Raw genomic sequence first — 26,500 nt, forward strand, 5'->3', positions numbered from 1 at the left:
AGGTATATCATATACATGTAACACACACCCATATCCACACACATATATTTGTTCCTAACAAAGTCTTGTCTACTTTAGGAATAGAAAAGAAACTACTAATTTGCCCATTAGATGCCTATGAAAGCCAGAATATTTATTTTAAAAGAAGCCTACCAATGAGATTAGTTAAAACTCAGCCCCTAAACTACACCCAAAGAAGATATAGTTCAACCTGTGAAATTTGACATCATGAGCTCAAAAGAAGTTATTATAGTTTTCTAACTTACTTGGACACTGTTATTGGCAACCAACAATGCTTTAGCACCTCCTGTTTGTGCAATTCTGGCCTTTTCAAGAAAATGGCACGTTCCCCACTCAACCACAACGGCTCCATTCTTTATTCCATCAGGGGGAATATCAGAAATGTTGCACAGTGGTGTGGAAGTCAGATTCATCAAACTAATAGAAGTCTGAAAAGAAGAAATGTCTTTAACATGATACATGTATTTCATCCTAAATGTATTTAGTGACAAAGTGACAAAGTGTTTTGTTTTGTTTTTCTAATACAGTTGTCCCATTTTTTCCCCCATTGCGCTCTCCTGCACTGCCCACCTCCCCCTCTCCCATAGTCAATCCCTGCCCTGCTGTTCATGTCCATGGGTCATTTATACTAGTTACTTCACTAGGCCCTCCCTCTTCTTTCCCCTATTACCCCCTCTCCCCTCCCCTCTGGTCACTGTCAGTCTGTTCCTTGTTTACATGCCTTGGTTCTATTTTGCTCATTGTTTGTTTTGTTTATTAAGTACAATGTTCTTTTAAATTAAAAATACTTTATGATGAACAGGCTTTGAGGTATTTTAAAATTCCCTATCTTGTTTTTCCCAGAGGAAAAAACACTTAAGCTAAAGCAATTAAATAATCATCATTTATTAGACTTAGATTACAACTAGTTCATAAACTAAAACATAATGAACACTCTTTTTCACCTTTCAGTATTTTTATGTTTATAAAGAAGTAGCAACTGTGATTTACAATACTTACTGCGTTTTCTAGGGTACTTGGAAGAGCTGTCCAGTGAGGGTTATAGAGCATGCAGTAGTCCTTAGACGGTGAAGTTGCGCCATTTCCAGATGCATGCAGGATTGCTTCCTGAGCAGCTGTCTAGGACACAAACAATAATTTTTACACTGGTGATAATTTGGCTTGCCAACAACGAAGGATTTTAATCAAGCTATTTATATACAGATTTGAATAGAGGAAAGGTCTTCCAATGAATTTATTTTTTCTTGTTTGAGAAATACTGAAACTAGACACATTTACTTAGAACACATTTTTTTTCTGGAAGTCCCATTGATGTGGAAATACAGTATGGTCCTTGTAATAGGAGCCATATCCCAGGGAGGATTCTTGCTATGATGTGACAATTTTAGTACTTCCTTCACAGCCTGAAACTTTCCTTCCCAATCCCTTAGGAGTTGTTACTTCATTGCTTATGTTCTATAAAAGAAAATCCACTTGAAATCACTTAACCTGTTGTACCTTCCATATTCTATGAGTAAGTAGGGTTTTTTGTTTTTTGTTTTTTTTTTTTAAGTACATTATTATTTCTAAATACTCTCTTTGGAAAAGAATCAGAAACCTCTCAAGTTTTGAAGATTCTGCAACTGCCTATTCTAAAAGACTAATCCAGAGTTTAAAGTGAGGAAGAAGAAGATCTAAAAGAATGTCCTTTCTTTTGCCTCATTTCCTACTACCTGCAAAAAAAAGAGACAAGAGGTCAGAAGGAACTGAAAAGAGCAACTACTGTACATGGGGCAGGGAGTGAAGTGTATGAAAGGATGAAACATCCTAAGATAATTAGAATACCACTCCATGTCATGATTCCCTTCAAACTTGGATAAATTCAAATCCTTCCTCCCTCCTCCTCTGAGCAAATCTTTCTCTAAGACAAAAGGGAGAAAAGACTGTTTGGCAACAGAAGATGATGGACCAAGCCTCTACCACTAAAGCATGGATTAGGTTGAGCCACATCAGATTGCTGATATTTGACTAATTTAATCTATAAAATTGGTAATTTCATATAAGACTATATAAATTTTTAATTAGTACAAAAAATGCTCTAATCCATGCTCTTCTATCTAAAAATTCCCTTGAGCATTTGGGATTTATAAGGCTTTCTGGCTTAGTAGGAGCTTCATTAGCTTACAGATCTAAGCAAGCGTAGAAATATTTTTTCAAATGCCTTCAAATTACATAGAATAATTAGATAAAGATATTATCTGTGAAAAAAGGAAGAGTAGCTTTCATTCAGTTATATACTTGGTAGCCATGAATGGATTCTGACAGCAGATAAATCAATGTTAAATTCCTACTATTCACCAAATTATTAAGTTATAAACAAACTATACAAATTAAACAAAGTATATTTAGGTTATTTTTCATGAATGTCTGATTCAATATCGCTGTTTTACAAATGAGGGCTCTGAGACTCAGGAGAAATTACTAATACAGCCTAACTAAAGTCATACAGTAGAATCATCTAGAATTCTAACTACAGAGGGTAACCTGTGGATAATTATGAGGGTTGATTAGGTCTACATTAAATATTTGTGAAAAGAATACTCTATAAGTGAGTTGGGTACTTCTTACTGCACCCAGTAAAGTAGCACATGATGTCAGGATGTCCCCCTATTAATGATCCCAAGTTTGATCATTTAAATTTTATAAATTAATTTTTCATATTGATACACTATTTCCTTTCACACAACTGTATAATATTCAGCATTACTTCTATAATTAAGAGATTAAGGAAACCTTAAGTGTCCAAGGAAGTAAGATATCCAAATACAAGATTTATTGCTATAAAGGAATTACAATATTTCCTATAATAGTAGAAAATTCATCACTGAGAAAATAAAAGTAAAATTCTTTGATATGAGAATTACTAAGGCAAAACACACATTTTAAAGGAAGGTGATTATAAAAGAGGAAAGTATAAACCACACATACTGTGAGCTAGTTAGATTGAATGTGGGACATGCAGCAAATTTCATAAGCAAGCTAACAAAACTAAACAACTTAAGTATTTCTACTACATTTTAAAGTATCTTAGTAAAATTTCTCATAGAGATTGTATAGAGTCAAAAATTTAGTTTACTAACAATATATATCATGAGTTTTAGAATGAAAGACCTGGAATAGAATGACAGTTCACCATTTACTGGCTACATTACAAGTCATGCAACCTGCCTTAAGCTTCAACGTCCTTGGTTTAAAGATGACAATAAATGTCAACCTCATAGAGCTGTCAGGAAGATTAAGTTAGATAATGTAATTCTTTGTACACATTAGGATCTTAATAAATGGTAATTATTATTAATAATATATCTAGCTCCTTGCTAAATACTTGTACCATGCAGAAGAAATGCAAGGTAATTAGTGGTTGCTTAGGTCTGGTGGGATGTGGGTCTGGGGGTGATAGCTAAAGGGTATGGGGTTTCTTTTGTCTTTAAAAAACTGACTTTAATTTTTAGATCAGCTTCAGGGTCATAGCAAAACTGAGCAGGAAGTACAGAATGTCCACAAACCCCCTTACCATATACATGCATAGCCTCCCCCATTAACAACATGTGCAGTAGAGTGGTACATTTGTCACAGTCAATGAACCTACACTGATACATCATTACCGCCCAAAGTCCATAGCTTACATTAGAGTTCACTTCTCTGTTGTACCTTCTGTAGGTTTTGACAAATTTGTAATGACATGTATCCATCATTACTTTATCATATGAAATACGGAATAGTTACACTATTCTAAAATTCCACTGTGCTCCATCTATTTGGCTTCATTTTGAGGTGATGTAAATGTTTAAAATTGACTATGGCAATGATTGTACATATCTATGAGTATACTAAATGCCACTGAATTGTACACGTCTAATAGGTGAACTGTATGGGTATGTGAATTATATATAATAAAGCTGCCCTCTCAAAAGAAACATTAAACAAGAAATTACAGTCTTAACAGGAAAATTGAAAATAAATCTGAAGATGAAAGGATGAAGAAGTATAAACTGCCAGTTATAAAAATAGTCACAGGCCCTGGCCAGGTAGCTCAGTTGGTTAAGAGTGTCATCCTGCTATGCCAAGGTTGCAGGTTCGATCTCCAGTCAGGGCACATACAAGAAGCAACCAATGATGCATATATGTGTGGAACAGCAAACTGTTGTTTCTCTCTCTCTCTCGAATTATCAGGGTAATCACTTTGTAAGATATAATACGTCTAATCACAGTGTTGTACTCCTGCAAGTAATATAATATTGTATGTTGACTATAATTTAAAAATTAAAAAATGAAACAAAACAGAAACAGACAATCACAAACGAAATGTGATTAAAGTCAGAGTGTGTAGTAAAAGTTCCAGTGATGATGAGGGTGTTAACAATGCAAGTTCTTGGCCCTTATTCCAGACCTACTGAATCAGAAACACTGGGCAGTTTATTTTTAACAAGCCCTTCTGGAGATTCTGCTCTTTAAAATCTAAGAACCACAGCCATAGGAGCAGTGCTTCTCAGGGCTTACCGTGCAAACAAATCATTTAGTGATCACATTAAAGAGCAGACTGTGATTCAGCAGGTCAACAGGAGTAAGAGATTCTGCACGTCTAACAAGCTCCTGGGTGATGCTGATGCTGCTGGTCCAGGAACTGCACCTTGAGTAGCATGGCTGCAAGAGAACAGCAGTGAAGACCACATTGCACTGGGCCAGTTACACCGGGAGGCACAACAAAACTGGCTTGAAATTCAGTGTCCCTTCAAACATTACAAGTATAAAATTAAGTGAGATTTGTGGTCCAGCCCTGCTAGTGTTAGATCAGCGGACAAAGACCCTATGGTGGGAGGGCAGGATACCTTCCTTTACATCTTCCGAGTTAGAGACATGCTCCAAAACATCCAAATTGTCCCCTGTGATGAACTGTGGTCTGGTCTTCTATGACTTTATTCGACTTCGAAAAAATGATTACATTTTCAATCAGTAATAACAATATTCTTAGTAAAAAGCTCAGTATCAAGGGCAAAACAGAATTTAGAGCTAATATAATTAAGTCCCTTCATTTTCTGATTCAAACAGTTCCAAAATGATTAAAATGAAGTCATCTCAGGGGCCAGGATTAGAATTGAGCTCTCCAGAACCCAGACAAGCAGCCTTTTGACTCTATCACTTCAAGTTCCTTCATGCAGCCAGATCCCTGAGCAGCTCTCAGTGCCCAAACATCACCCTCCAGTTTCAGTACTGCTTGCCTGTATCTCTGTAATAGCTGGTAACTCCCACCTTCACAACACTGGCATGGGTCTCCCATCACCACTCAAATTCTTCTAATACCCATTTAGTTCCTTCCACATCCTACATAGCCCAAACTCTAAGTCTTTTCCCTATACTCTTCCAATTACCCCCAATTCTAGGGCTCCAGAGCTTCATGGAATTTCTTTCCCTATGTCAACTGCTCCTTCCTGCTTGCCCCAAATCCTCCCTCTTTCACACCAGCTCTTACAACCGCTGGTCGTGGAACCAAGTGTTCTCCAGGGCCATCAGATCATCGATCTTACACCAGTGCCTTGATCTTCTGCATTTTACTTGAGCCTCACATGCAAGTAAGTTCACTAGCCCACACTGTAAAGTAGTACTTTCTTTTTTTAACTCAAACACACCTCACATAAAAATTAATGAGATGCCTATTGTTCATGAACTATTCCTAATTGACTTTATCCAGATCACCTGACTTCAATCATACTCCATCATTTTTTCAAATCAAAGAGTACTGATATTTAAGTCTACCTTAATGTTAAGCTGCCTATTCCTTTGACCATTTTTCTCCTAAATAGTAGTCAAATGATTATCAAAAGTCTAAAAAAGAATTGTAATGGTGTATAATATACTCACATCCTTGCAGATATACTATCTCACTTTCCCAGAACAATGAGACCTTAAAGAGAGACATGTGTAAGGACTTTTATTTTATAAGCATACACCAAGTCAGTCTTGTTCTGACCTTCAAATCCCTGCCTCTTGGTGTTGCATTCACGCCTTACACTCCAGTCACTTGGTAGTTCCAACTACGGGCATTTAAATTCCTGGCTTCTGTTCCAACAGCCTCCTGATGCTGACTCACTAGCCCAATATTAACTTACTGGAAACAGGCTTTTTCTACTCCTGTCCAAGCTAACAGCACAGTTTGAGGATTCTTCTTTGACCTTGGCTCACAGGTTTGGCTTATGTGTCTTATACTCTTCTTTCTAGTTTCTAAATTTAAGTCTTCACATATTTCTTTTGAAAATAATGACTCTCTAGTTAAAAATTTACCTAACATACTACCCCCTACCCTGCATTCATGCCATCTTTTGGGTCTGCCAGGACTCTGTATCTTGGCCCATTTTCATCTGATCAAGATTAAGCTCTGAATAATGCAGTGTTAACTTTTATTCATGTATATATTTAATTCCCTTAAAAAAAGGGGGAATTAGTCAAGCATAGTTCTTTTTCTTCTTTCCTGGAGTTTATGCTTAGTAATCTGTGCAGCAATTTCTTACTCTTTATTACAGACCAGTGCTTCCTGGACTTGAACGTTCTTGTTTAAATGCAGATTCTGATCCAGTAAGTCTTAGATGGGGCTTATGATTATGCATTTATAACAAGCTTCCAGGTGATGCTCTGATATTGGTCCACAGAATATATGGTGACAGACTTCCGGCCAAGATGGAGGCCTAAATAGACACACTGCATCTTACTCCACAATTAAGAAGGAACACAACTATCTCAAAAAGAGACAACCAGAAGTTCCAGAAAATCAAGCTGCATGGAAGTCCAACAAACAAAGATATAAAGAAGAAATACTCATCCAGACAGGTAGGAAGGGCAGAGCCGGGGTGGAAAGGATGTGGTGTGGTGGTGGTGGCTGCAGGGGCACCTGCAAAAAGCTCAATCACACATTTTAAAAAGTAGGGAGGGACACCTGGGAAGTACTCCCAGCACCAGACCAGACTCCACAGTGGGAGAACTAAGCAACGAGGACATAGCCAACCTAACAGACGTAGACTTCAAAACACTGGTGATAAAGATGCTCACAGACTTGACAGATATGCTTGAGTACGGCAAATGCATAAGGGAAGAAGTGAAGGATATGCTAAGTGAAACGATGGAAAATCCACACAAAACCAATAGCGAAGGGAAGGAAACCAGGGTTCCAATCAATGATTTGGAATATAATGAGGAAAAAAACAGTCAACCAGTGCAGAATGAGGAAACAAGAGTTGAAAAAAATGAGGCGAGGCTTAGGAACCTCTGGGACAACTTTAAATGCACCAACATCCGAATCACAGGGGTGCCAGAAGGAGAAGAGGAAGAGCAAAAAATTGAAAGCTTATTTAAAAAAATAATGAAAGAAACCTCCAAATTTGGCAAAGGAAATAGACGTGCAAGTCCAGGAAGCAGAGAGAGTCCCAAACAAGTTGCACCCAAAGAAGACCACACCAGGACACATCATAATTAAAGTGCCAAAGGTTCAAGATAAAGAGAGAATCTTAAAACCAGCAAGAAAAAAGCAGAAGGTTACCTACAAAGGGGTGCCTATAAGACTATCAGCTGATTTCTCAAAAGAAACTTTGCAGGCAAGAAGGGACTGGCAAGAAGTACAGTAGTCCCTCTCTATATTGCGGTTTACTTGTCACGGCCTTAACTGTATCGTGGGATTTTTAAAAATATTAAATTATTTATTGCGGATTTTTCACTATATCATGGGATTTTGAGGTACTGTACAGTAAATACTAAAATAAATGTAAGGTTCCTACTTTGCAGATTTTCACCTATCACGGGGGGCGGGGGGGTAGGGGAGGTCTAGAATGTAATACCCACGATAAGTGAGGGATCACTGTATTCAATGTGATGAAAACAAGGACCTACAACGAAGACTACTCTATCCAGCAAAGCTATCATTTAGAATGGAAGGGCAGATGAAGTGCTTCCCAGACAAGGTAAAGCTAAAAGAGTTCATCATCACCAAGCCCTTATTTAATGAAATGTTAAAGGGACTTAAGAAAAAGATCAAAACTATGAACACAAAAATGACAACAAACTCACAACTATCAACAATTGAATCTAAAAAATAAAAACAAAATCCAGCTAAGCAAACCAGAATAGGAACAGAATGAAGCATAGGTATGGGGATCATTTGGAGGGTCATCAGCTGGGAGGGGGAAGGGGGAGAAATGGGGAAATGGTGCAGGGATTAAGAAGCATAATTGGTTGGTACAAAACAGACAGGGGAAAGTTAAGAATAATATAGGAAAAGGTGAAGCCAAAGAACTTATATGCACAACCCATGGACATGAACTAAGGGGGCAGTGGGATTGTTAGAGGGAAGGGGGGTACTGGGCAGAGGGGAGCAAAGGGAAAAGAAATTGGGACAACTGTAAAACATAATGAATAAAATATACTTTAAAAAAAGAATACATAATTAGAGACTTCATCATGAATGGAATCGAAACTCGTCTATTTTCTAGACATCATTGGGGTCCTCTCAGGAATTTTCTCAAGAGGTAAGATTCACACTGTACTTGTAGTCTGCTGGTATAGCCAATGTACATGTTTTGGCTAGCAGTTTCCCCATTTCACCTAGTAGTTCCTTCAAGTATATTACTGGGTCCCAGCCTTCTCAACTCCACCTCCTACAATCTGTCTGTTAAATCAGTTTATGTTATTTGTATAGTTAGTTATCCATTAGATGTACTTAATCTTTTCAGTTTCAAGGGGCAGTATGTCAACATGACTGTAACTCTCTCCAATTAACCACCTACAATTTTTCTTCATAAAATTTACAAATTAAACTATGTATTCTATTTTTAGACACCAAATATGAGGGCTGGGACTTTGAGGGAAATCCGATTAATAGATTTTATTTATAATGAGAACTAGTAATTTTTAAAAAATACTATATTCCTAAACCAGAGGATACAAAGTTGCAATATAATCACTGAATGGTACAGTCACCTACATTACCCTTACATCATGCCAATGTAGGAGGTGTCCCTTTACAAACATCTTTCTCTTTACATAGGTATTAATTTTTAAGTCAACAGTAATACAGCAAAAGTAAGGAGCCTCTACAGGTGAGGCAAAGTTGAGGTATGTGTCTGAATGACACATGTTCATGTCAGCCAGACCTAATAACTTTCTGATCATTACTACGTATTTTCTATGCTTCTTTCCTCCCTAATAACATATAATCAAGATAATCTACATTGTTTCTACTCCTACTTCCAGTATTCAAGGTTTATGGAAATAATGCACTAGAAATGACTAGACCCAGACCCACAGAGATTAAGTGTAATCTTATTAATTAGTGGTTCAGCAGGAGCTAGGGCCTCAAACAGGGATTTACAGGGTCTGTGGCCCAGGGGAAAAGTAGAGCCAGGATCATTTCTTGCACTTGGAGAATCTGGGGACATGCAATGTACAGACTAAGAGGTACTAGGTTTTGGGGAGGAGACAGGGCATTCATTCAACACTCTGCAGTCTATAAGGTAGTAGGGGAAACAGTAGATAATGAGTCAGATAGGGTTTCCCCTTAATGGACACTTATATTCTACTTGCTGCCTAGATCCAGCTTTCTTCCTGGTTTTCCCTAAGTAACCTTACTACTTAATGATGTACCTTGGCTATTAGAGAATTTATGATTTACACTAGAATTCACAAACTCAAATGCTTACAAGGCCAAGCAGGTAATATAAATGTACAAATCAGTTGATTTAAGACCCTAGAGCATGGTAAAATTTGGCAAATTCTGTCCTAAGGTAATCAAACTTAAAAAAAAAATTGGTGTCTTGGGTTAAAGTCCTATACCTGGAGATTTTAAGGTCTAGATTTTTGTAAACAGACCGAATTTCAGGTGATTTTTAACAAAAAATTTATCAAATGTATAATAAATACAGCCTGGCTGGGTGGGTCAGTTGGTTGGAGCATCATCCCATATACCAAAAGGTTGTAGGTTTGATCCCTGGTCAGGGCACATACCTAAGTCGCGGGTTCAGTCCCCCGTTGGGGCACATACAGGAGGCAACCGATCAATGTTTCTTTCTCTGTCTCTCCCCGTTCCTCTCTCTCTTAAAAAAAAAAAAATCAGTAAACATATCCTCATGTGAAGATTTAAAAAATATATATATAAAATAAATATGACTTCTCCTATCTTTAAACCTTTTCTTATGACTAAATTCAGAAATTTATCTGGTCTTGTGATCTATTTGTCATTCATTAAAAAATATCATTATTACAGAATTTAGTAAAAAAAAAATCAGGAAACTTGTCCTCTTTTTCATGAGTTCCTCTATGATTTAGGATTTCATAATCTTCCTGAACCTTCTGAGGATTGAGTTTCAAAGATGTATATGTAGAAGTTGCATTTTGGGAAGAAGATACACAGCTATGAGTAACTTAGAAAGCTGACAATGAGATGCAGATTTCACAGAGACAGCTCAGAAGAGAGAAGGTAAAAGAAAAATTACCAAGAATCTCAAAGTTAAAGGAGGGATGTAACAAAACCAACATGTCTAATTCTCAGGCTACCATAACACAGTACTATTAACTGAGTGCCTTAATCAACAGAAATGTATTTTCTCACAGTCTGAAGCCTAAAAATCCAAGATCAAGATGCTAGCACGGGTGACCTCTGAAAAGAGCTCCCTTTCTGGCTTGTAGATGGCTGCCTTCTCTCTGTGTCCTCACATGACAGGGAGACAGAGACAAAGGGGGGCAATCTCATGATAAGGGCCCCACCCAGATGACCTCATTCCAAAGGTCTAATCTCCAAATACCACCACATTGGGGTTAAGGCTTCAACACAAGGATTTGGGAGCACACAAAACAGTCCACAGCATTCTGCCTCTGGCCACCCCAAATTCATATCCTTCTCACATGCAAAACACATTCATAATACCCCAAAAACCCCTAAAGTCCTAACTCATTCCATCCAGTATCAACTCCAAATTCCAAAGTCTTTTCTAAATATCATCTAAATCAGGTATGGGTGAGACTCAAGCTATAATTTATCTTGAAGCAAAACTCCTCTCTGGCTGTGAACCTGTGAAACCAGACAAGTTATATGCTTTCAAAATACAATGGATTTCAGGCATTGGATAGACATTCCCATTACAAAAGGAAGAAATTGGAAGGAAGAAATGGGTGACAGGATACATGTAAGTCCAAAACCCAGCAATACAAATTTCTTTAGATTTTAAGGTTCAAGAATAATCCTTTTTGGCTCACTAGCCCACCTCCCAGGCCCAATAGGGTGGCAGCATCATCCCCAAGGCTCTGTGGGGTGGCCCCACCACTTTGGTTCTGTGTAGTCCCACCCTGAAGGCTCCCAGCAGGTGCCTAAGGCTTACTGAAACTGAGGCAGTAGCCCTGACGATCTCTGAATTGCCTTTGGGGCCATTCCTCCCTCTTCTTGAAGAATAACACATGTGCACAGCCGCACAGCTCCATCATCCCATCCTGTCAAATCCAAGAAGTCCAACAACCTTTCTTCATTTTGCCCCATCTCTATCTTCTTCGGTTCAAACTGGCAGTGTTTCTGCTCATATAATCCCATAAATTTATGAAATGGTTGTCTAGCCACACCCTTAGTGTTCTTTTCAGAAGAAGCGTTCTCATATTTTGCAATAAGGATAGACTGAGAATTTTCAAATTCTTCAATTTCTGGTTTGTTTTTGCTTAACAATTCCTTCTTCAATTTCTTTCACTCCTTTTGCAGTCAGGAGGAGCCAAGCTGCTCCATGAACACTTTGCTTAGAAATCTCCTCAGCTAATATCCAGTTTCACTGCTCACAATTCTTCCTTCCACAAAACACGAGAACACAGGTCAGCCAAGTTCTTTGCCACTTTATAACACGGATTACCTTTCCTACAGTTTCCAATGACATGTTCCTCATTTCTGTCTCATAGCTCACTAGAATTACCCTTCATGTCTATATTTCTATTTCAACATCTTCTAGCCTCGACTCATAACCCAGTTATAAAGCTGCTTCCACATGTTTAGGTATTTGTTATAGCAGCAGCTCACTCCTGGTGCCAAAATCTGTCTTAGCTTGGGCTGCCATAACAAAATACCAAAGAGCGGGTAGCTTAAACAGAAATTTTCTCATGGTTCTAGAGGCTAGAAGTCCAAGATAAAGGTGCCAGCACAGTTGGTTTCTGTTGAGTTTTCCTTCTGGCGTAGAGATTGCCACCCGCACACTGTGTCTTCACATGGTTGGGGGGTGGGGAGGAACAGACAGCAAGCTTTCTGGTGCCTTTTCTTATAAGGCCACCAATCCCATCACAAGGAACCTACCCTCTAACCTCATCTAAACCTAATTATCTCCAAAGACTATCACATTGAGGGTTAGGGCTCTAACATGAACTGGGGCACAATTCAGTCCATAGCACAGCAGCTCAGATAGCCTGGGTAGCAGAATGTACTTTCTTTCCCCAGGAGATTGAGAGAAGAGGGCAGAAGAGAAGGAATTAAAGAAGATTCTTTGAGGTGGGATAACCTACCAAAGAACTGCAAATTTCAGCAAGAGATTTTTTTCTGCTGGAAATCCTGATTATCATTCCATTGTAATAAGTTCAAGATGTGGCTTTATAACACTTCAAATTCTTTTAAGTCATGAAAAAATGTACAGAACTTTTGTAAAAACATTATGAAAAAAAATCAGGATTCTTCAGGGAACTTTGAAGCAATTTTAGGAAACTGTTCCAGGCTAAACTTCATTCATTCACTTTGAAACAGAACTCTGTGACTATGTCCAAATAACACTGTGAAATAAAGGTCTAACAGTTGGGGCCTGAGTTGGGGGGGTTGCACTGGGGAAAGATGAGTGTGAAATGGATAATGGCAAGCCCAAGACAGAATTAACCACCTGCCAGGCACTCCTTTTAAATCTAGACTTAATGTTTACTAGGTTTAGAATTCATTAAAATGGCCAGAAATGCAGTAGCTTGATTTCAATATACACAGTGAGATTACTGATGTGAGGAAGACAAGATGAAGAGGGTAGGCTACATGATGTGAAGGGCCTTTCCAATACTGAGGCCCCTGCATGTTCTATAAGAATGTGGTAGAGGTTTCTGGAGATTCCGCACTGCCTCTAGATAAGGATGTTGGCCCTGTTCTTACATGACTAAGGAGAAAGATGCCAAGCAGTGCCAGCTTCAAGTGCCCAGAAAGGAGAAATGAAATGATTAAGCTGATATCATTAATTCAAATGAACTCAAAGGGCCATGTAGAGCTGTATATTTAGGGAAGAGGAATAAGCAAGGGCTTCAGGGAGAAAATGGTAAAAAATAAAACAAACAAACAAACAAACCACCACCACCAGATAATGTTGTAGGCAAGGAACTAGGTATCCAGTAAGTAACAGAAGGGGGAAAGCTCCTGCTGAGGAAAAGGATATCAGATTTATTTGAATTCCTCCAAAAAAGGAAAGGAATAAGAAATAGGTCATTTCAGGAAATTAAAGGAAGGAAGAGACAAGAGGAAAACCATTGAGAAAGCAACAAGAAATAGAAAATGAAAAATACTAGTTAGCACTGAAAAATATTATTACAATTTAAAAAGATCTTGTCAGTTTACTCAGTCACTAGCAGCACGGTGCCTGGCATATAACAGATAGCACACTAAATATTCATGGAGTGAAAGAATATTACTGAGCCCTGGCTGGCCAGCTCAGTTGGTTGAAGCGTTGTCCCATACACCAAACTGTTGTGGTTTCGACTCCTGGTCAGAGCACATACCTCAATTGCAGGTTCGAAAATCCCAATCAGGGCAAATATGAGAGGCAACCAACCAATGTTTCTCTCTCTCGTTGATGTTTGTCTCCCTCTCTCTGTCTCTCCCCCACCCCCATCTCCCTTTCTCTAAAATTAACAAACATATCCCCAAGCGAGGGAAAAAAAGAAAGAATATTACTAAGTCCTGTGGGGGTTCAGAGCTAGTCACCCCAAGATTGCCTGTGTATGTGGATTGTTTTGAGGTAAGGGCAATTTTACTCGTAGGCCAGGAGAAACTTCGACCCCTTTCTTGACTACCTGGAAGAACTTGAATCAGGGGCCTTGTTCTTAATGGGAGATATTACAGATAACCTCTTTTGACCTGTCTGTAGGGCAGGACAACTGTCTACTTGCTAAACATCTCCCTTTATCATTCTGCAATGACTATTTGAAGCCCTCAAGTGACCACACCTCATCCCTAACTCAGAATGTCTTCTATGCCCAATTTCCTTTTCTGTCTCTGAACTTCTCATGTATATGCGTTCCCATACAGACTCATCTATTAAATTTGGTTATTTTCTCTTGCAAATCTGTCTTATGCCTCTTTGAGTATTAGACCAGCCAAAAGAACCTTGAAGAGAGTCATCCTTCCACAGAACTCACAACCCTGGGACTGAGGAGTACAGAAACCAAGATTAACACAGTAAAATAAAACAAAATAGACATGTGCAATATAAAAAGAATAAAATCTAGAATGCAGGAGCAATAAGCTAGCTATAATTTAGAACAAGGACAGCCTTTAGATTTGTTAAGTCCTTGAAATTATATGAAAATTCTGCTTTTTCTATTGAAAGGGTTCAGCGCTTTTGTAAGAATTTCAATGTGAATTTATGAGCAACTACTGTATTGTTAATTATCAATTTGTATAGAGAAAGGATTAATAGGAATGTGTCAAAGAAGATACATTCCTACAATTTGTTTAAGTTGAAATGAAAAAAGAGTGCAAAAACACTCAGACAACTTAAATGTAGGTTATAGTTTTTATGTCTATTTACATACTATCTGAATTGTTATCTGACAGCCTTGGTTCCCATCCCCATCCCACCCCCCGCAGCTGTCTGGGAGTTTCTCATGATAGTGGGGAGTGTCAGGAGGAGCTCCCTTCAGCCTTGATCAGCCCCAGACTCGCAGCTTTACGATAACGACTGAATTCAATAGTTTTTTTCTTCTTCCCCTTATAAAACAGAACCCTCCTTCCCTAGGACCACAGCTTCCTCCCGGCTTGCTAATTTCCCTCAATAAACTTCTTTCCTCTGCTCGCTGAGACCTCATGGTTCCCTGAGCAACACCGTTCTTACATTATCTTTTGGACAGATCTGGTTATATAACACCTCAAAGATTCAGTCTAACACTGCTATTTTGTTATTTTCTTTATATTGTACTCCCCCCATAAGCAATTTTTAGATTCATTACCTCATTCACGTTCCTAATGTTGCCTAGCAAATTATGAATACATCAAAGGCACTTCTCCATTTTAGGCTTTGATTTTGTTTCTTAATAAATGTTGAAGACTCTTTCATACTGAATATATTCACTAATAATAATCCTTTTATTAATAATCCTTAACTGGAGAGTGTGCAAAATATACTTTCAGAGAAGTTACACATCCCAATGGTAAGAACTAAACAGGCATACATCCTACCAATTTTGTGTAAATCTCCTAAGTTTCCAACCTGAAATTCTCTCGTGAAATAGACAAGAAACAAAAACTGAACCACTGAACCACTGAACACTGACTCCTGAACACCCACCGAAAGTCCAGTTGTTTGATGTTAATTTTAAAACATTACAACTTTCGTGTAATTATGAAAACAAACTTGTAAACACATCTGTTACTCTTCTCCCCTTTAAAGTAGGCATAGAACTAGAAACTAAAGGCATTACACTTTTGTGTGTTCCTTTAAAAGTTATTTTTAATTATTACTATTACCAAAACCCCCTAGAATGGACTCAAAGAAGCCCTAAGGTGAAGCAGGAACAACGGAGGAAGAAAAAGAATCTGTGTCAGAGCAATTAAACTCAAGTGCAGTCCTTGAACAACCGCCGACCTTCCCGGGACCATGTACTTTTTTATTTTCTTCTTCCCGAGGAGGAAAGAGTTTAAGAAGCTATTAAAAAAAAAAAAAAAAAGGCTAGACGATAAATCTCAGAGATCATTTAAAAATGCCCAGAAAAGCACAGGAGCACCAAGGTCAAAGTAGCATGAGGGGCTCCGCAGAGAGCTTTCTTGGGGGTAAGTACTTCGGAGACTTCCAAGAACAGGCGTGAGGGTGGTGGAGGAAGGCTGGAAGGAAAGGGAGTAATGGGAAGGGGAGGGGAATGAAAAGAAAAAAAACGCGAGCTGGCCGCTGAGCTGCGGGCAGAGAGGTCGGGCAGGAGGGGAGGGGGGCCCCAACTCCAGCCTCAGCCCCGCCCCAGGGAGGACCAAGCGCCCGCTCGCCCCCCTTACCAGCCGGAGCAGGAAGCCCCAGAGCAGGGCGGTCGCGGCGGAGGGCACCGGCCGCTGTGGCCCCATCAGACTGCTGGCGCCCGGCGCTGCTCGGTGCGGGCAGGCTCAGGGCCCCGCTGCTGCGCTGCGTCCGTGGCCGTGGCCGAGCGGGACAGGGGCGGGTGGCCGGTGCCGCTGCTGTTGCCGGGGAGGCCACTGCAGCGCCGACTTCCTTTTCCGGCCACGCCCGGAGGACGCGGAAACCCCCACACGGAGCACGCGGAGGCCCGAGTCCCAGTGCGTCCCGTGCGGGCAGGCCACCGGCGGCGGGTCTGGGTGTGTCTCTTCCCAGCTGCCTGACCTATATTCTCCCTGGAGTCCGGTGAGGCACGGACTCGGTCAAACCTCCGCCCAGAAGTGGCGCGGTGCTGCTCAGTCCCCCAGTAACTACCCAAGCGCTCCGAGCCTGAATCTGTCGGCTCACCAGCCACTATCGCGTAGCTATTCCAAGTCCGTGCACATCTTCCAAAAAGGCTGCGACCACCCTATCCCGTGCGCTCCATCTGTCTCCTCCAAGGTGGTCTCTCTGTTCCCACTCCTGAGAGCTCATTCTCTCTATAGCAGTCCTAGAGAGACCTTTTGTAAAAGTGTTAATCAGTTCATGTCACTTCCCATCACACTTGGAACAAAATCAAACTTCTGGTCTGGCCTACAGAGCGGACGTAATAGGCCCCCGCCTTCTCGGGCCTCATCCTCACTGCTTTCCCACCTCGCCATCCCTCGCCTTTGGGTCCTTGCCCTGGGTACTGCAGCCCTCCCTGCGGCAGTGCTCTTCTCCGAACACCCGGGGCGTTGGCATTCACTTGTCAGCCGTTGTCCCTTCCCCAGGAGGAACTTCCTCACATAACTAATCTAACACAGCCACTCACTCACTTTCATGGCATATGATTTATTTTAATTCTCTACATAGTACTTTCATATCCTCTTGTTTGTTCATTTATTTTTTATGTCACCTCTCTCTTGATAGCAGTGAGTATCTGCGTTCTTCACTGCCCTATCCCTTACACTTAAAACATTTCGCATGGAGGAAGTCCTCATATATTTTGGGGATGAATATTCAGTACCTAACACTGAATAGGATGCTCTCCCTGCCGTCCCACAGCTCAGTTTAGGGAGGGACGCAGACATGTGAGCAAACAGTTCAGGGTGAATAGGGACTCCTTCGTTTGCACAAGATGATTTGAGAGTATCAAAGGGACATATGAAAGAAGTGCCAGGAAAAATTCCAACTTAGGCGGAGTCTAGAAGGGTGAGTTAATTTTAGCCAGGCAATGGGCAGGGGAAGGGGGAGACTTCCAGGAAGAAGGGAACCATTAGTGTCAAAGTCAAAGGTGACAGTGGAGGAACTGCAAAACTTGAGCTTGACTGAAGTTATGAGTGGTGAAAGATTAAGTGAGAGAAGAAGGCAGAGACCAAATCAGAAATAGGTTGGACGGTTTGCTTGGAACTTTAGATTTCACCGAGTTTGTAGTGGAGAGCAAATGAATAATAACTAGAGCATGACAGATGATTTCAGCTCTCTGTGGTGGCAGGTGAGGTGGCAGATGTTCGGGAGCAGAGCAAAGTAGAAGGAAGCGAGATCTTTTACACAAGTGCAGTAACCTAACCCAGGCCAGGGATCGTGAGGGCCTGAACTGAGACTGTGGATCTGAAAGATCTGGAGCAGAGTTTTGAAACTGAGAGGGCGTGGAGGTGAAGGAGGGCAGGGACGAGTCCCAGGATCTTGCCCTCAGCCTATTATTGAGATGATCACCCTAAGAGGTGGGAGTGGTGGTAGAATGGGTGAGGGAGGGGAAATACTTTGGGGCATGAGTTTGGAATGCTTGTGGGACATCTACATGTAAATGTCTGTAAGTTGCTGGCTAAGTGGGTTGGTCCAAAGCTTACTGGCACAATGAGTCCAGAACTCAGGTCTCCTGCCTGTCAGTCCTGCCCTCTTTCACACTTTCTAGCTGCCTACGGCAAGCCACGTTCCCCTTTTGTAAAATGCCTAGATGACTTTAAATATTCTTCTCTGCCCATAGTAGTCCTTTGCCTAGTGAATCTCCAAAGTGGCTCCTGAGGCTGTCTGAAATCTGTGTTTTCTTTCTACATCTGTGCACATTTTTTCTTCTCCTCAGTTTGAGAAAATTTTGTGCCTGCAGCCAAAGAACCAGTGTTATACTCTTGTTCCTTATGGCTAAAGTTATGAGTGGCAAAAGGTTAAGTGAGAGAAGAAGGCAGAGGCCAAATCAGAAATAAACTGAAATTGTCTTTGCCTGCTTTCGTTGTCTCAGCTGAAGAATGTGGATAGCGATACCTGTTCTGCCTGTCTCACACAATTACCCTAAAAATTACATAATCTATAGTTCGGGTAAAATTACTCTGAAATTTTTTTTTTTACATTTTGAAAGGAGGAGGCATAGGGGGAAGGAAAAGGAGAAGAAAAATAGAAGGCTGTGTTATTGCTGTAGTCCGAAGTGTCAGCACTGTTTGTCATCATTCTTCTGCCAGCATGGTTTCTCCTTGGTCAAAGTCCCTGTGCAGGATAAAGTGAAGGAAAATAGGAGGGTTAATGGAAGATTAAAAGATTCCTGATTAATGACTTTACTAACGGAACAGCTGTTAAAGTTTATTTGGAATATACCTCTGTTACGTGTGAATTTCCCTACAAGTATTAGATAGGATAAAGGGCACCTGGATAATTTTTAGTTAATATTTTTCTTCTCTAAATAAACTATAGATAAAATCTAACTATGAAAAATAAGTATCATTAAAGATTTTTTAATTTCTAAATATATTGAGTTAATGGAATTTTTTTAAACCAGTGTTAAAAGATAGATGTCACTGGTTGTCGGAACCTTTGTAATTGTGAGAAGTGGCCAGGAAATACTGGCTCCGTTTTACAAAAGGGGAACCTGCTAGGTTGACAGCAGAAAGGGAGGAACTAAAACCCAATTCCCTACCCCAGCACGCTAGATCATTCATGCAGCCTGTGTGTGCTGCTACTGCACAGTGTTTTTTTCACTCAGGGGACACTGGTGAAGTGTTGGTAATGAGCCCCAAAGACCTTCTTGGGCACTCCGGACAATTCCTTTAGTATAGAGCAGTGATTCTCAATCTTAACTGTTTATTAGAATCACATAGAAGAGCTTTAAAGGATACCAATGCCTGGGTCCCACTACTCCCCCTTTCCCCGTGCAGATTCTAAATTTACTCAGTCTGTTCATAGTCTGTGTGTTATAGTTTTTAAAGCTCCTCAGGTAATTCTACTATGCAACCAAGGTTGAGAAACTTTGGCTTAGTCAGTGATTCTTTTTTAAAATAATTTTTATTTTCTAATTATATTATATTAGTTTCAGGTGCACTTGAAAAAAATCTGAGTCTTCTCACTGGTAACAAGGAGGAAGAAATTTAAACTGAAGATTTAATATTAAGATAATTTTTTTTGGCCATAGGAATCATTAAACCCCAGAAATTTTTTAAAAGTTATGTAACTTTCTCAACTGTTTAAATTTACCAAGTGAATCCCTCATAATAGCATAATTTTTTTTCCTTCCAGGACATGTGTCCATATCAAAAATGCATAAGATAACCTGAAACATACATAGGAAACCTTAAAGATAGATTGTATACATCTATCATTTGTATGAATGAATGATTTTATAATAAAATTTCTAAAAGAGATAGACTATTATAAACTAGAGCTATATTGTTCTGGGTGTTGAGACCTCCCAAGAAATGCTATTGTCTGTACAAATCCATGTGACTGTGAAGAGCAGTGGTTGATTTTAGACGTAGCTGGGAAAAGCAAAACCTAGCTCACTGCCAAGCTTCCCAGGCATAGCAGATTGACTCACACATTACTAAAATCCCCCTCTGGCTCCAGATGAATTAATTAATTGACATAGTTTTCTTGCTTGAGCACTACAGTATTATGTATTGGCATGTTGAAACTACTCTGGGCTTTTCACTATTTCTATCTGACTTATTTCGCTTAGCATGACATTCTCAATAACCAATGTTGCTTATTTATAGGAGCCTCCAGGTTAGTAAACTATCACCCACAGCAAGTAAATGCAATCAGATATTTTTCATGCACAAGACACTTTCAAGCTTCTAAGATGCCATTCACTCACTATACAATAGATTATATTCCACAAGACCTCTCAGGCTCTGTTTTGCTATGATTTTATGAACTATTAACTGCTTAGGGGAAAACAGACTCAGAATTTTTGACTAATAGTGCAATTCAACAAAACTATATTGAGCCCTTAATATGTGCAAGATGAATAAAGGATTTTTTTGGTGATAATCAGCACCTTTCCTCCCCTCAGATCAATGATGACACCAATTCAGAAAAAGAAATTAACATTTTAAGTCAATATTTTATTCACTGTCTGATTTGGCAGGAATGTGAGTTACATTCATAGCCATATGTTGGCTAATCCTGTGAGTTCTTTGCTAAAAATACAAAGTATATTATATTTTCTCATTAACAAGCCTTGGCAGGATTAAACTCCCCTCCCTCGTTTTTCATTAACCCACACCTGGCATTCTGTGTCAGGTGTACATACCAGAGATCATGGTGATAGGGCCACACAATATTGCTGCCCAGTCTAGGCATTAGTGTGTGACCCAGTCAGCAAGTGCAGCCAGTCATTTCCAGCCACTTGGATCAGCTGAGATGGGAACATCAATTTAAATGAAAGTGTATTTAGGGTGGTGACCCACTGTCACAAGATACAGACTTAAGACCATGTGTTTAAAATTCAGTCATGAAAGCATGAACATGGGAAATAAGAGTGAGAGAAGTATTTTACAGTTTATGAAACTAAAAGAGCAATATATGTCTTCAAATTAACTTTTTTTTGAAGTATAATACACAGACAGGAAAGGGAACAAATTGGAAGTATAAACCTCGATCCCAAACATCTGTGTATCCAGCACCTAATCAAGAAACTGAACGTTACTAGCTCCTTGAAGTCCCTCTGCATTTTCTTCTAGCTAGTATTGGCTAGTAACTACTTTTGACTTCTTTTTTTCCCCAGTGTTAGCTAAATACAATTGACACATAACATTGTGTATGTTAAGGTGTACAATGTGATGACCTTGATATACATATATAGTGAAATGATTACCAAAATAAAGTTAACACATACATACATTACCTCACATAGTTACCTTAGGTTTCTTAAAGATCTCTCTTATCAAATTTCAAGTGTAAATACAGTCTTCTTAACTATAGTCATTATGCTGAATATTAGATCCCCAGAACTTGTTCATTTCATAACTGTAAATTTGTACCCTTTGACCAACATCTCCCCATTTCTCCCATCCCCCAGCCTCTGGCAACCACCAATCTACTCTCTGTTTCTATGAATTTTGCATTTTTAGATTCCACATATAAGTGAGATCATCCAGTATTTATCTTTTTTTGCCTGACTTATTTCTCTTACCATAATACCTTCAAGAGTCATCATTATTGTCACAAATAACAAGATTTCTTTTTATATGGTTAAATAATATTCCATTGTGTATATTTGCCATATTTTCTTTATTCATTTATCTGTTCATGGATACATTGTTTACATCTTGGCTATTGTGAATAGTGCTACAATGAACATGGGAGTACAGATATCTCTTTAAGATCCTGGTTTTATTTCCTTCAGATATATACCAAAAAGAGGGATTACTAGATCATATGGTAGTTTTTAATTTTTTAAAGAACCTCTATACCATATTCCATAATGTCTGTACCAATTTACATTCCCACCAACAGTGTACAAATGTTCCCTTTCTCCACGTCCTCACGAACACTTGCTAACTTTTGGGTTGTTTGATAACAGCCATTCTGATAGGCAGTTTTGATTTGCATTTCCCAAATGATTAGTGATGTTGTACACCTTTTCATAACCTGTTGGTATTGCTTTCTGACTTCTATCACCAAAACTAGTTTTGTCTCTTCTTAAATTTCAAATGATAAGAATCATTGTGTCTTGCTTTTCTCTCAACATTATACTTGTGCAATTTAGACATATTGTTGCGTATGGTTGTATACCTGTCATTTTTCATTGCTGTATAGTGTTCCATTGTCTGAATGTACTACAGTTCAGTATCCATTCTTTGTTTCCGAGCATTTTGAGTAGTTCTGTACTTTTAGTTAATACAAAAAGGAAGAGCACATATTTTAAGCAGTAAAATAAATAAATAAATAAATAACTTGGTTTTTATAAGACCCTCATGGCCTGACACAAACTTGTTCTTCTAGTCTCAAGTCATTCCCTGGATTTCACTGAATGTTCCTGTCTTACTGAACTTTCTCTTGTAGAATCCAGCTGTGTAACTCTTACACTCTTTCTGTCCTTTGAACATTCTGTTTTCTCTTCCTAGAATGCCTATTTCCCACCACTTTTGCCTTAATATGAATAATACCCACTCCTCTTTTGAACTTCAGTTTGGATGCCCCTTCCTGCAGAAAGCAATCCTCTTGGCCTTAAACTACTAATACAGGTTATCCTTCTGCATTGCCCACTTGTTTGAATGTGCTCCCAGAAGACTGTGGGCATAGTCTGTGTCTTACTATGTATACCCTCCTTAGTGCTTAGTGCAGAGTAGGCACAGGTTTGGTTGAATGCATTTGTTTTTTACAATCTGATAAGTATTAGTCCCGCAATAGATAGATAAATCCATTTACTCATCATTGTGAGACTGAGTAAATTTTCATAGAAATAGGACACAATTTGGTCATTTTATTATTCCTCCTCAGTTTTAATGAACATAGAAATTGAATTGTGAACATTTTCAAAAGGGAATTATACTTCTTTTTTAATATTCTTGAAACTCCTCCTTCTACATATCCTGCTTTACAGTGGTATTTTATATTTCATGGATTAGAGAATGGGGAGCATTGAGTAAGGCCAGCTTCAAAACATGCCTGCCGTTCTCTCACGTTTCCATGTCCTCTGGGAAGAGAAGCCAAAGAGATGTGTAGAGAGTGGTCAGGAGTTTTCCCCCCTGAGCCTCTCTACCTTTGTTCGGATGATAGGCTGGTTTCTCCATTTCCTCTGGACCAAGGATGCTTTCCAGGTTTGGAGGGCTAACGCCAGTTGGAAGGTGAATATGGGCTGGACTATGGTGATAGTAAGAAGCACTTAGAGTATTAGTTAAAAGTATCAATTAATTCCCAGTCCTCATCCCAGTTCCTCTTAATCAGAATCCCCAGGCAAGATTTCCTAAGTTTTAGCCTGGTTAAGTTTTAAGACCCAGAGGGGATTCCTATCAAGAGCAAAGCAGGGGAAATGTTGTTTGAGAAATCTTAAGTGTTTTAGAAGCTGGAGTATGTATAGCTAGAGGTGTGCCAGAGCTGCCTTGAATTGCAAACTCATTGTACATATTTCTTCCCAGCTCCATTGTTTCATAACTTGTTGGTAACTTGAAATTGGCCATAGGAGGGGTATTTAGACCACAGAAATGAGCTAATGGTACAAAACAGGGCATTCCACCCCACTGCAAAACCCCCTCACCCCTTGGAGAACTGGTTGCTAAATATTTATGAGCGCACCACTGAACAAATAAATGAAATTCCTTGCCTTCACGCAACTCACAGTCTAATTGGGTAGACAGACAAAATAAGTAAGTGAATTTTTTAGAAGTGTATTAGAAGGGGATAAACACACACACACAAAAAAAGAAAGCTGGGGAAAGAGATAAGGAGTATGGGTGACAGTCAGCATTGCAATTCTAAATAAAGTGGTCCAAAAAGGGCTCACTGAAAACATAGTATTTGAGCAATGCATTTGAAGCAGAGGAAGAAGCAAGCGCAAAGGCCCCAAGACAGGAATGCGGCAAGGGGGCCAGTTGGGCTGGAGCTAAGGAAGAAGGGGGTAGTATAGCAGGAGATGAGATCCCAGGGGTAATGGGTGAAGTGGCAGTGCGTCTGGTCCTGAAAGGCTGAGGCCATTGTGAAGACTTAGGAGAACTTAATAGGGACAGTTGCTTTTTTTATTTACAGAGTTAAAATATAAGTTATCCAATGTTAACGTCTCGGATTCTCTGCTGAATTCAAAGGTGACTCTGCATAGCTTTCTTTAGGTGAGTTTAACCTCTAGACTTACATTGGTAGCCTCTAGCCAAAGAGGGCAATTTAAATTTAAATTTAAATTAATTTAAACTTAAATTATTGATTTAAATTAATGAAAATAAAGTAAAATTAAGACTTCAGTTTCTGAGTTACAGTGGCCACACTTGAAGTGTTTAAAGCCTTATGTGGCTAATAGCTACATGTTGGACACTGCAAATATAGAACATGCCCATCATCGCAGGAGGTTCTATTGGCTAGGGCTGCTCTAGGCAGTAAACCTTGCTGAGGTTAATTAGCTGTAGGCTGGGCCGTGGTTTTTAGCCTTCTTATGGATGGTGCATTTGCCATACCAGGCCTTTTGGCAAGGACACCTTGGTACAGGCATCCTGGGGCCATTTGATTTCTGCGCAGATTGTAAGTTTCTATTTCAGGACCTTATTTCTGAAAGTAGCTTTAAATAAAACCTGTAATCTTCTCCAGAGACATCCTGCAGTTCATTTATACATTCACAAAAAGTGAGTGATCACTGACTATTACCTTGCTTGTATAACCTGTTGTTGTGAAAAGAAAAGATGGGGTTGATCCAAATTACTGGTCAACATGGCCCAAATTACAGCCCAGAGACTTTAATTTATTCATTTATTTATTTTGTGGTTGTTTTCAATACTAAGGATTCACATTAAATAGTGATTAAGTCTGAAGTATCAATTGCCCAGAGCCAAGAAATACAAAACAATCCCTTAATATTTTCTGTAGGAAAGGATGTTCTGTAGGGTTAATTCAGGGTTAATCCAGGTGCTCCCACTCAGAGTGGGGTGTGGGACCTTCAAAACCTGGTGGTCTGACCAGGGAATTTTCTCCAAGTGGTTCTGTGTGGTGAAGGGAAAGCAGTCTCTGTACTCCATAAAAATGACAATTATCCTGTAAGTTTCTAAGCAGGCTTACTCCAGCAGGATGATTCTTGAGCAACTGGCAGCTCATTCTTTATACTTCGCTAGATAGGATCTTCGGGGGAACATGGGCCCCCCTGGGCCTAGGTGAGCATCGATCCTTCAGGCCAAGGTGGCGTGGCTGGCAATTGTGGTTCCTTGTGGTCATTTCTCTGGGTTGAGGCTGGGTCTTACAGCCAGAGCCATCCTCAGAACACTCCAGCTTCCCTCTTCCCTCAGCCAAACACAGTCTGGAGTTCCACAGACTGGCTTTTCTTCTCCCTTCAAACTTCTCCGTGGGAGCAATCTGAAAGTGTATTCATGTTAAAACATAAGTTATTTCTCCCAAAAGTAATTTTATGGAAACTGAGCCAATCCTCTTGTTTAAAACAAAAGGATAAAGTTCTAATTGTGGAATTTCAGATATCAGCTAAGTATCTTTCTAGTCCCTCTGAAATAACAATATTCACAGTTAAGGGAACCAGACATTCAGTTTGCTTGGAACAATCCAGGTTTATACCTATTGCACTTGCATATTTATTAACAGTGTTCCCTTTCACTCTCCAAATATATGAATGATAAATAATCGCCTTATTTATAGCCTCTTTTCTGCCTAAATCCTGGAGAACAGGTGCAAGATAGAACCTTCTCAAAACTGCTTCCTGGAGTTGGCTTCCCCTAATAATCTCTATGCCTTTCCCTCCTTTTTCAAATTTCACCCTCAAATTGGAAAGCACCAGGAGACAAATGACTGTGCATGGAGTATTATATTTTCCTGCAATTGGTTAAATAATGTCATACATCTTAGTCCTTAATAAAATTCCAAAGGTGCACATCTTTACCAGGCTACTCCTTGTCAACTGAGTAATCCTGATTTCAAATATTTCCCTTTCTGTGTCTAGGAAAACAAGCTTCCTCTTTGAACTTCTTTATTGAATTATTTCCTCATATTGGCATCTTGATTAGATTGATTCCACTTCCTATTTCTAGAAGTGCAGTGACTTTGTTCACAGATTGTTGCCCAGAGGGTATGCAATTAGAATTTGTTATGGTCTTGCCTTTGGGTTCTACATCTTACCTGAAATAAGAGCCTGCAGTGTCTTGCATCTGCAAGAGTCATTCCCCGACAGAGTAGCCTCGAGGCAGACTGGAACACCAGTCAATTCCTGTAGCAGCAGT

At 39.5% G+C, this 26,500-nt stretch overlaps 1 protein-coding gene across 4 annotated transcripts in view; it reads right to left on the reverse strand.

Moving 5' to 3' along the window:
* SPPL2A (signal peptide peptidase like 2A) overlaps window positions 1-16,391 on the reverse strand; it is a 46,600-nt gene extending 30,209 nt beyond the window's left edge. Inside the window, exons 1-3 of one of the 4 annotated variants that reach the window (XM_090270597.1) lie at window positions 16,292-16,391; window positions 1,021-1,140; window positions 267-449 (exon numbers count right to left, since the gene is read on the reverse strand). In XM_090270597.1, coding sequence (XP_090126723.1) covers window positions 267-449; window positions 1,021-1,140; window positions 16,292-16,357 — 369 coding nt within the window. In that variant the 5' untranslated portion in view covers window positions 16,358-16,391. Of the gene's footprint in view, window positions 1-266; window positions 450-1,020; window positions 1,141-4,560; window positions 4,592-10,044; window positions 10,113-16,291 lie in introns of those variants that run through there. The other 3 variants (XM_090270595.1, XM_090270596.1, XM_090270594.1) reach the window with 3 other exon arrangements.
* Between the last annotated feature and the right edge of the window lie 10,109 nt (window positions 16,392-26,500).

This window comes from Furipterus horrens, unplaced genomic scaffold (assembly GCF_987537825.1).
Source record: "Furipterus horrens unplaced genomic scaffold, mFurHor1.1.pri manual_scaffold_3, whole genome shotgun sequence".
Taxonomy (NCBI): domain Eukaryota; kingdom Metazoa; phylum Chordata; class Mammalia; order Chiroptera; family Furipteridae; genus Furipterus; species Furipterus horrens.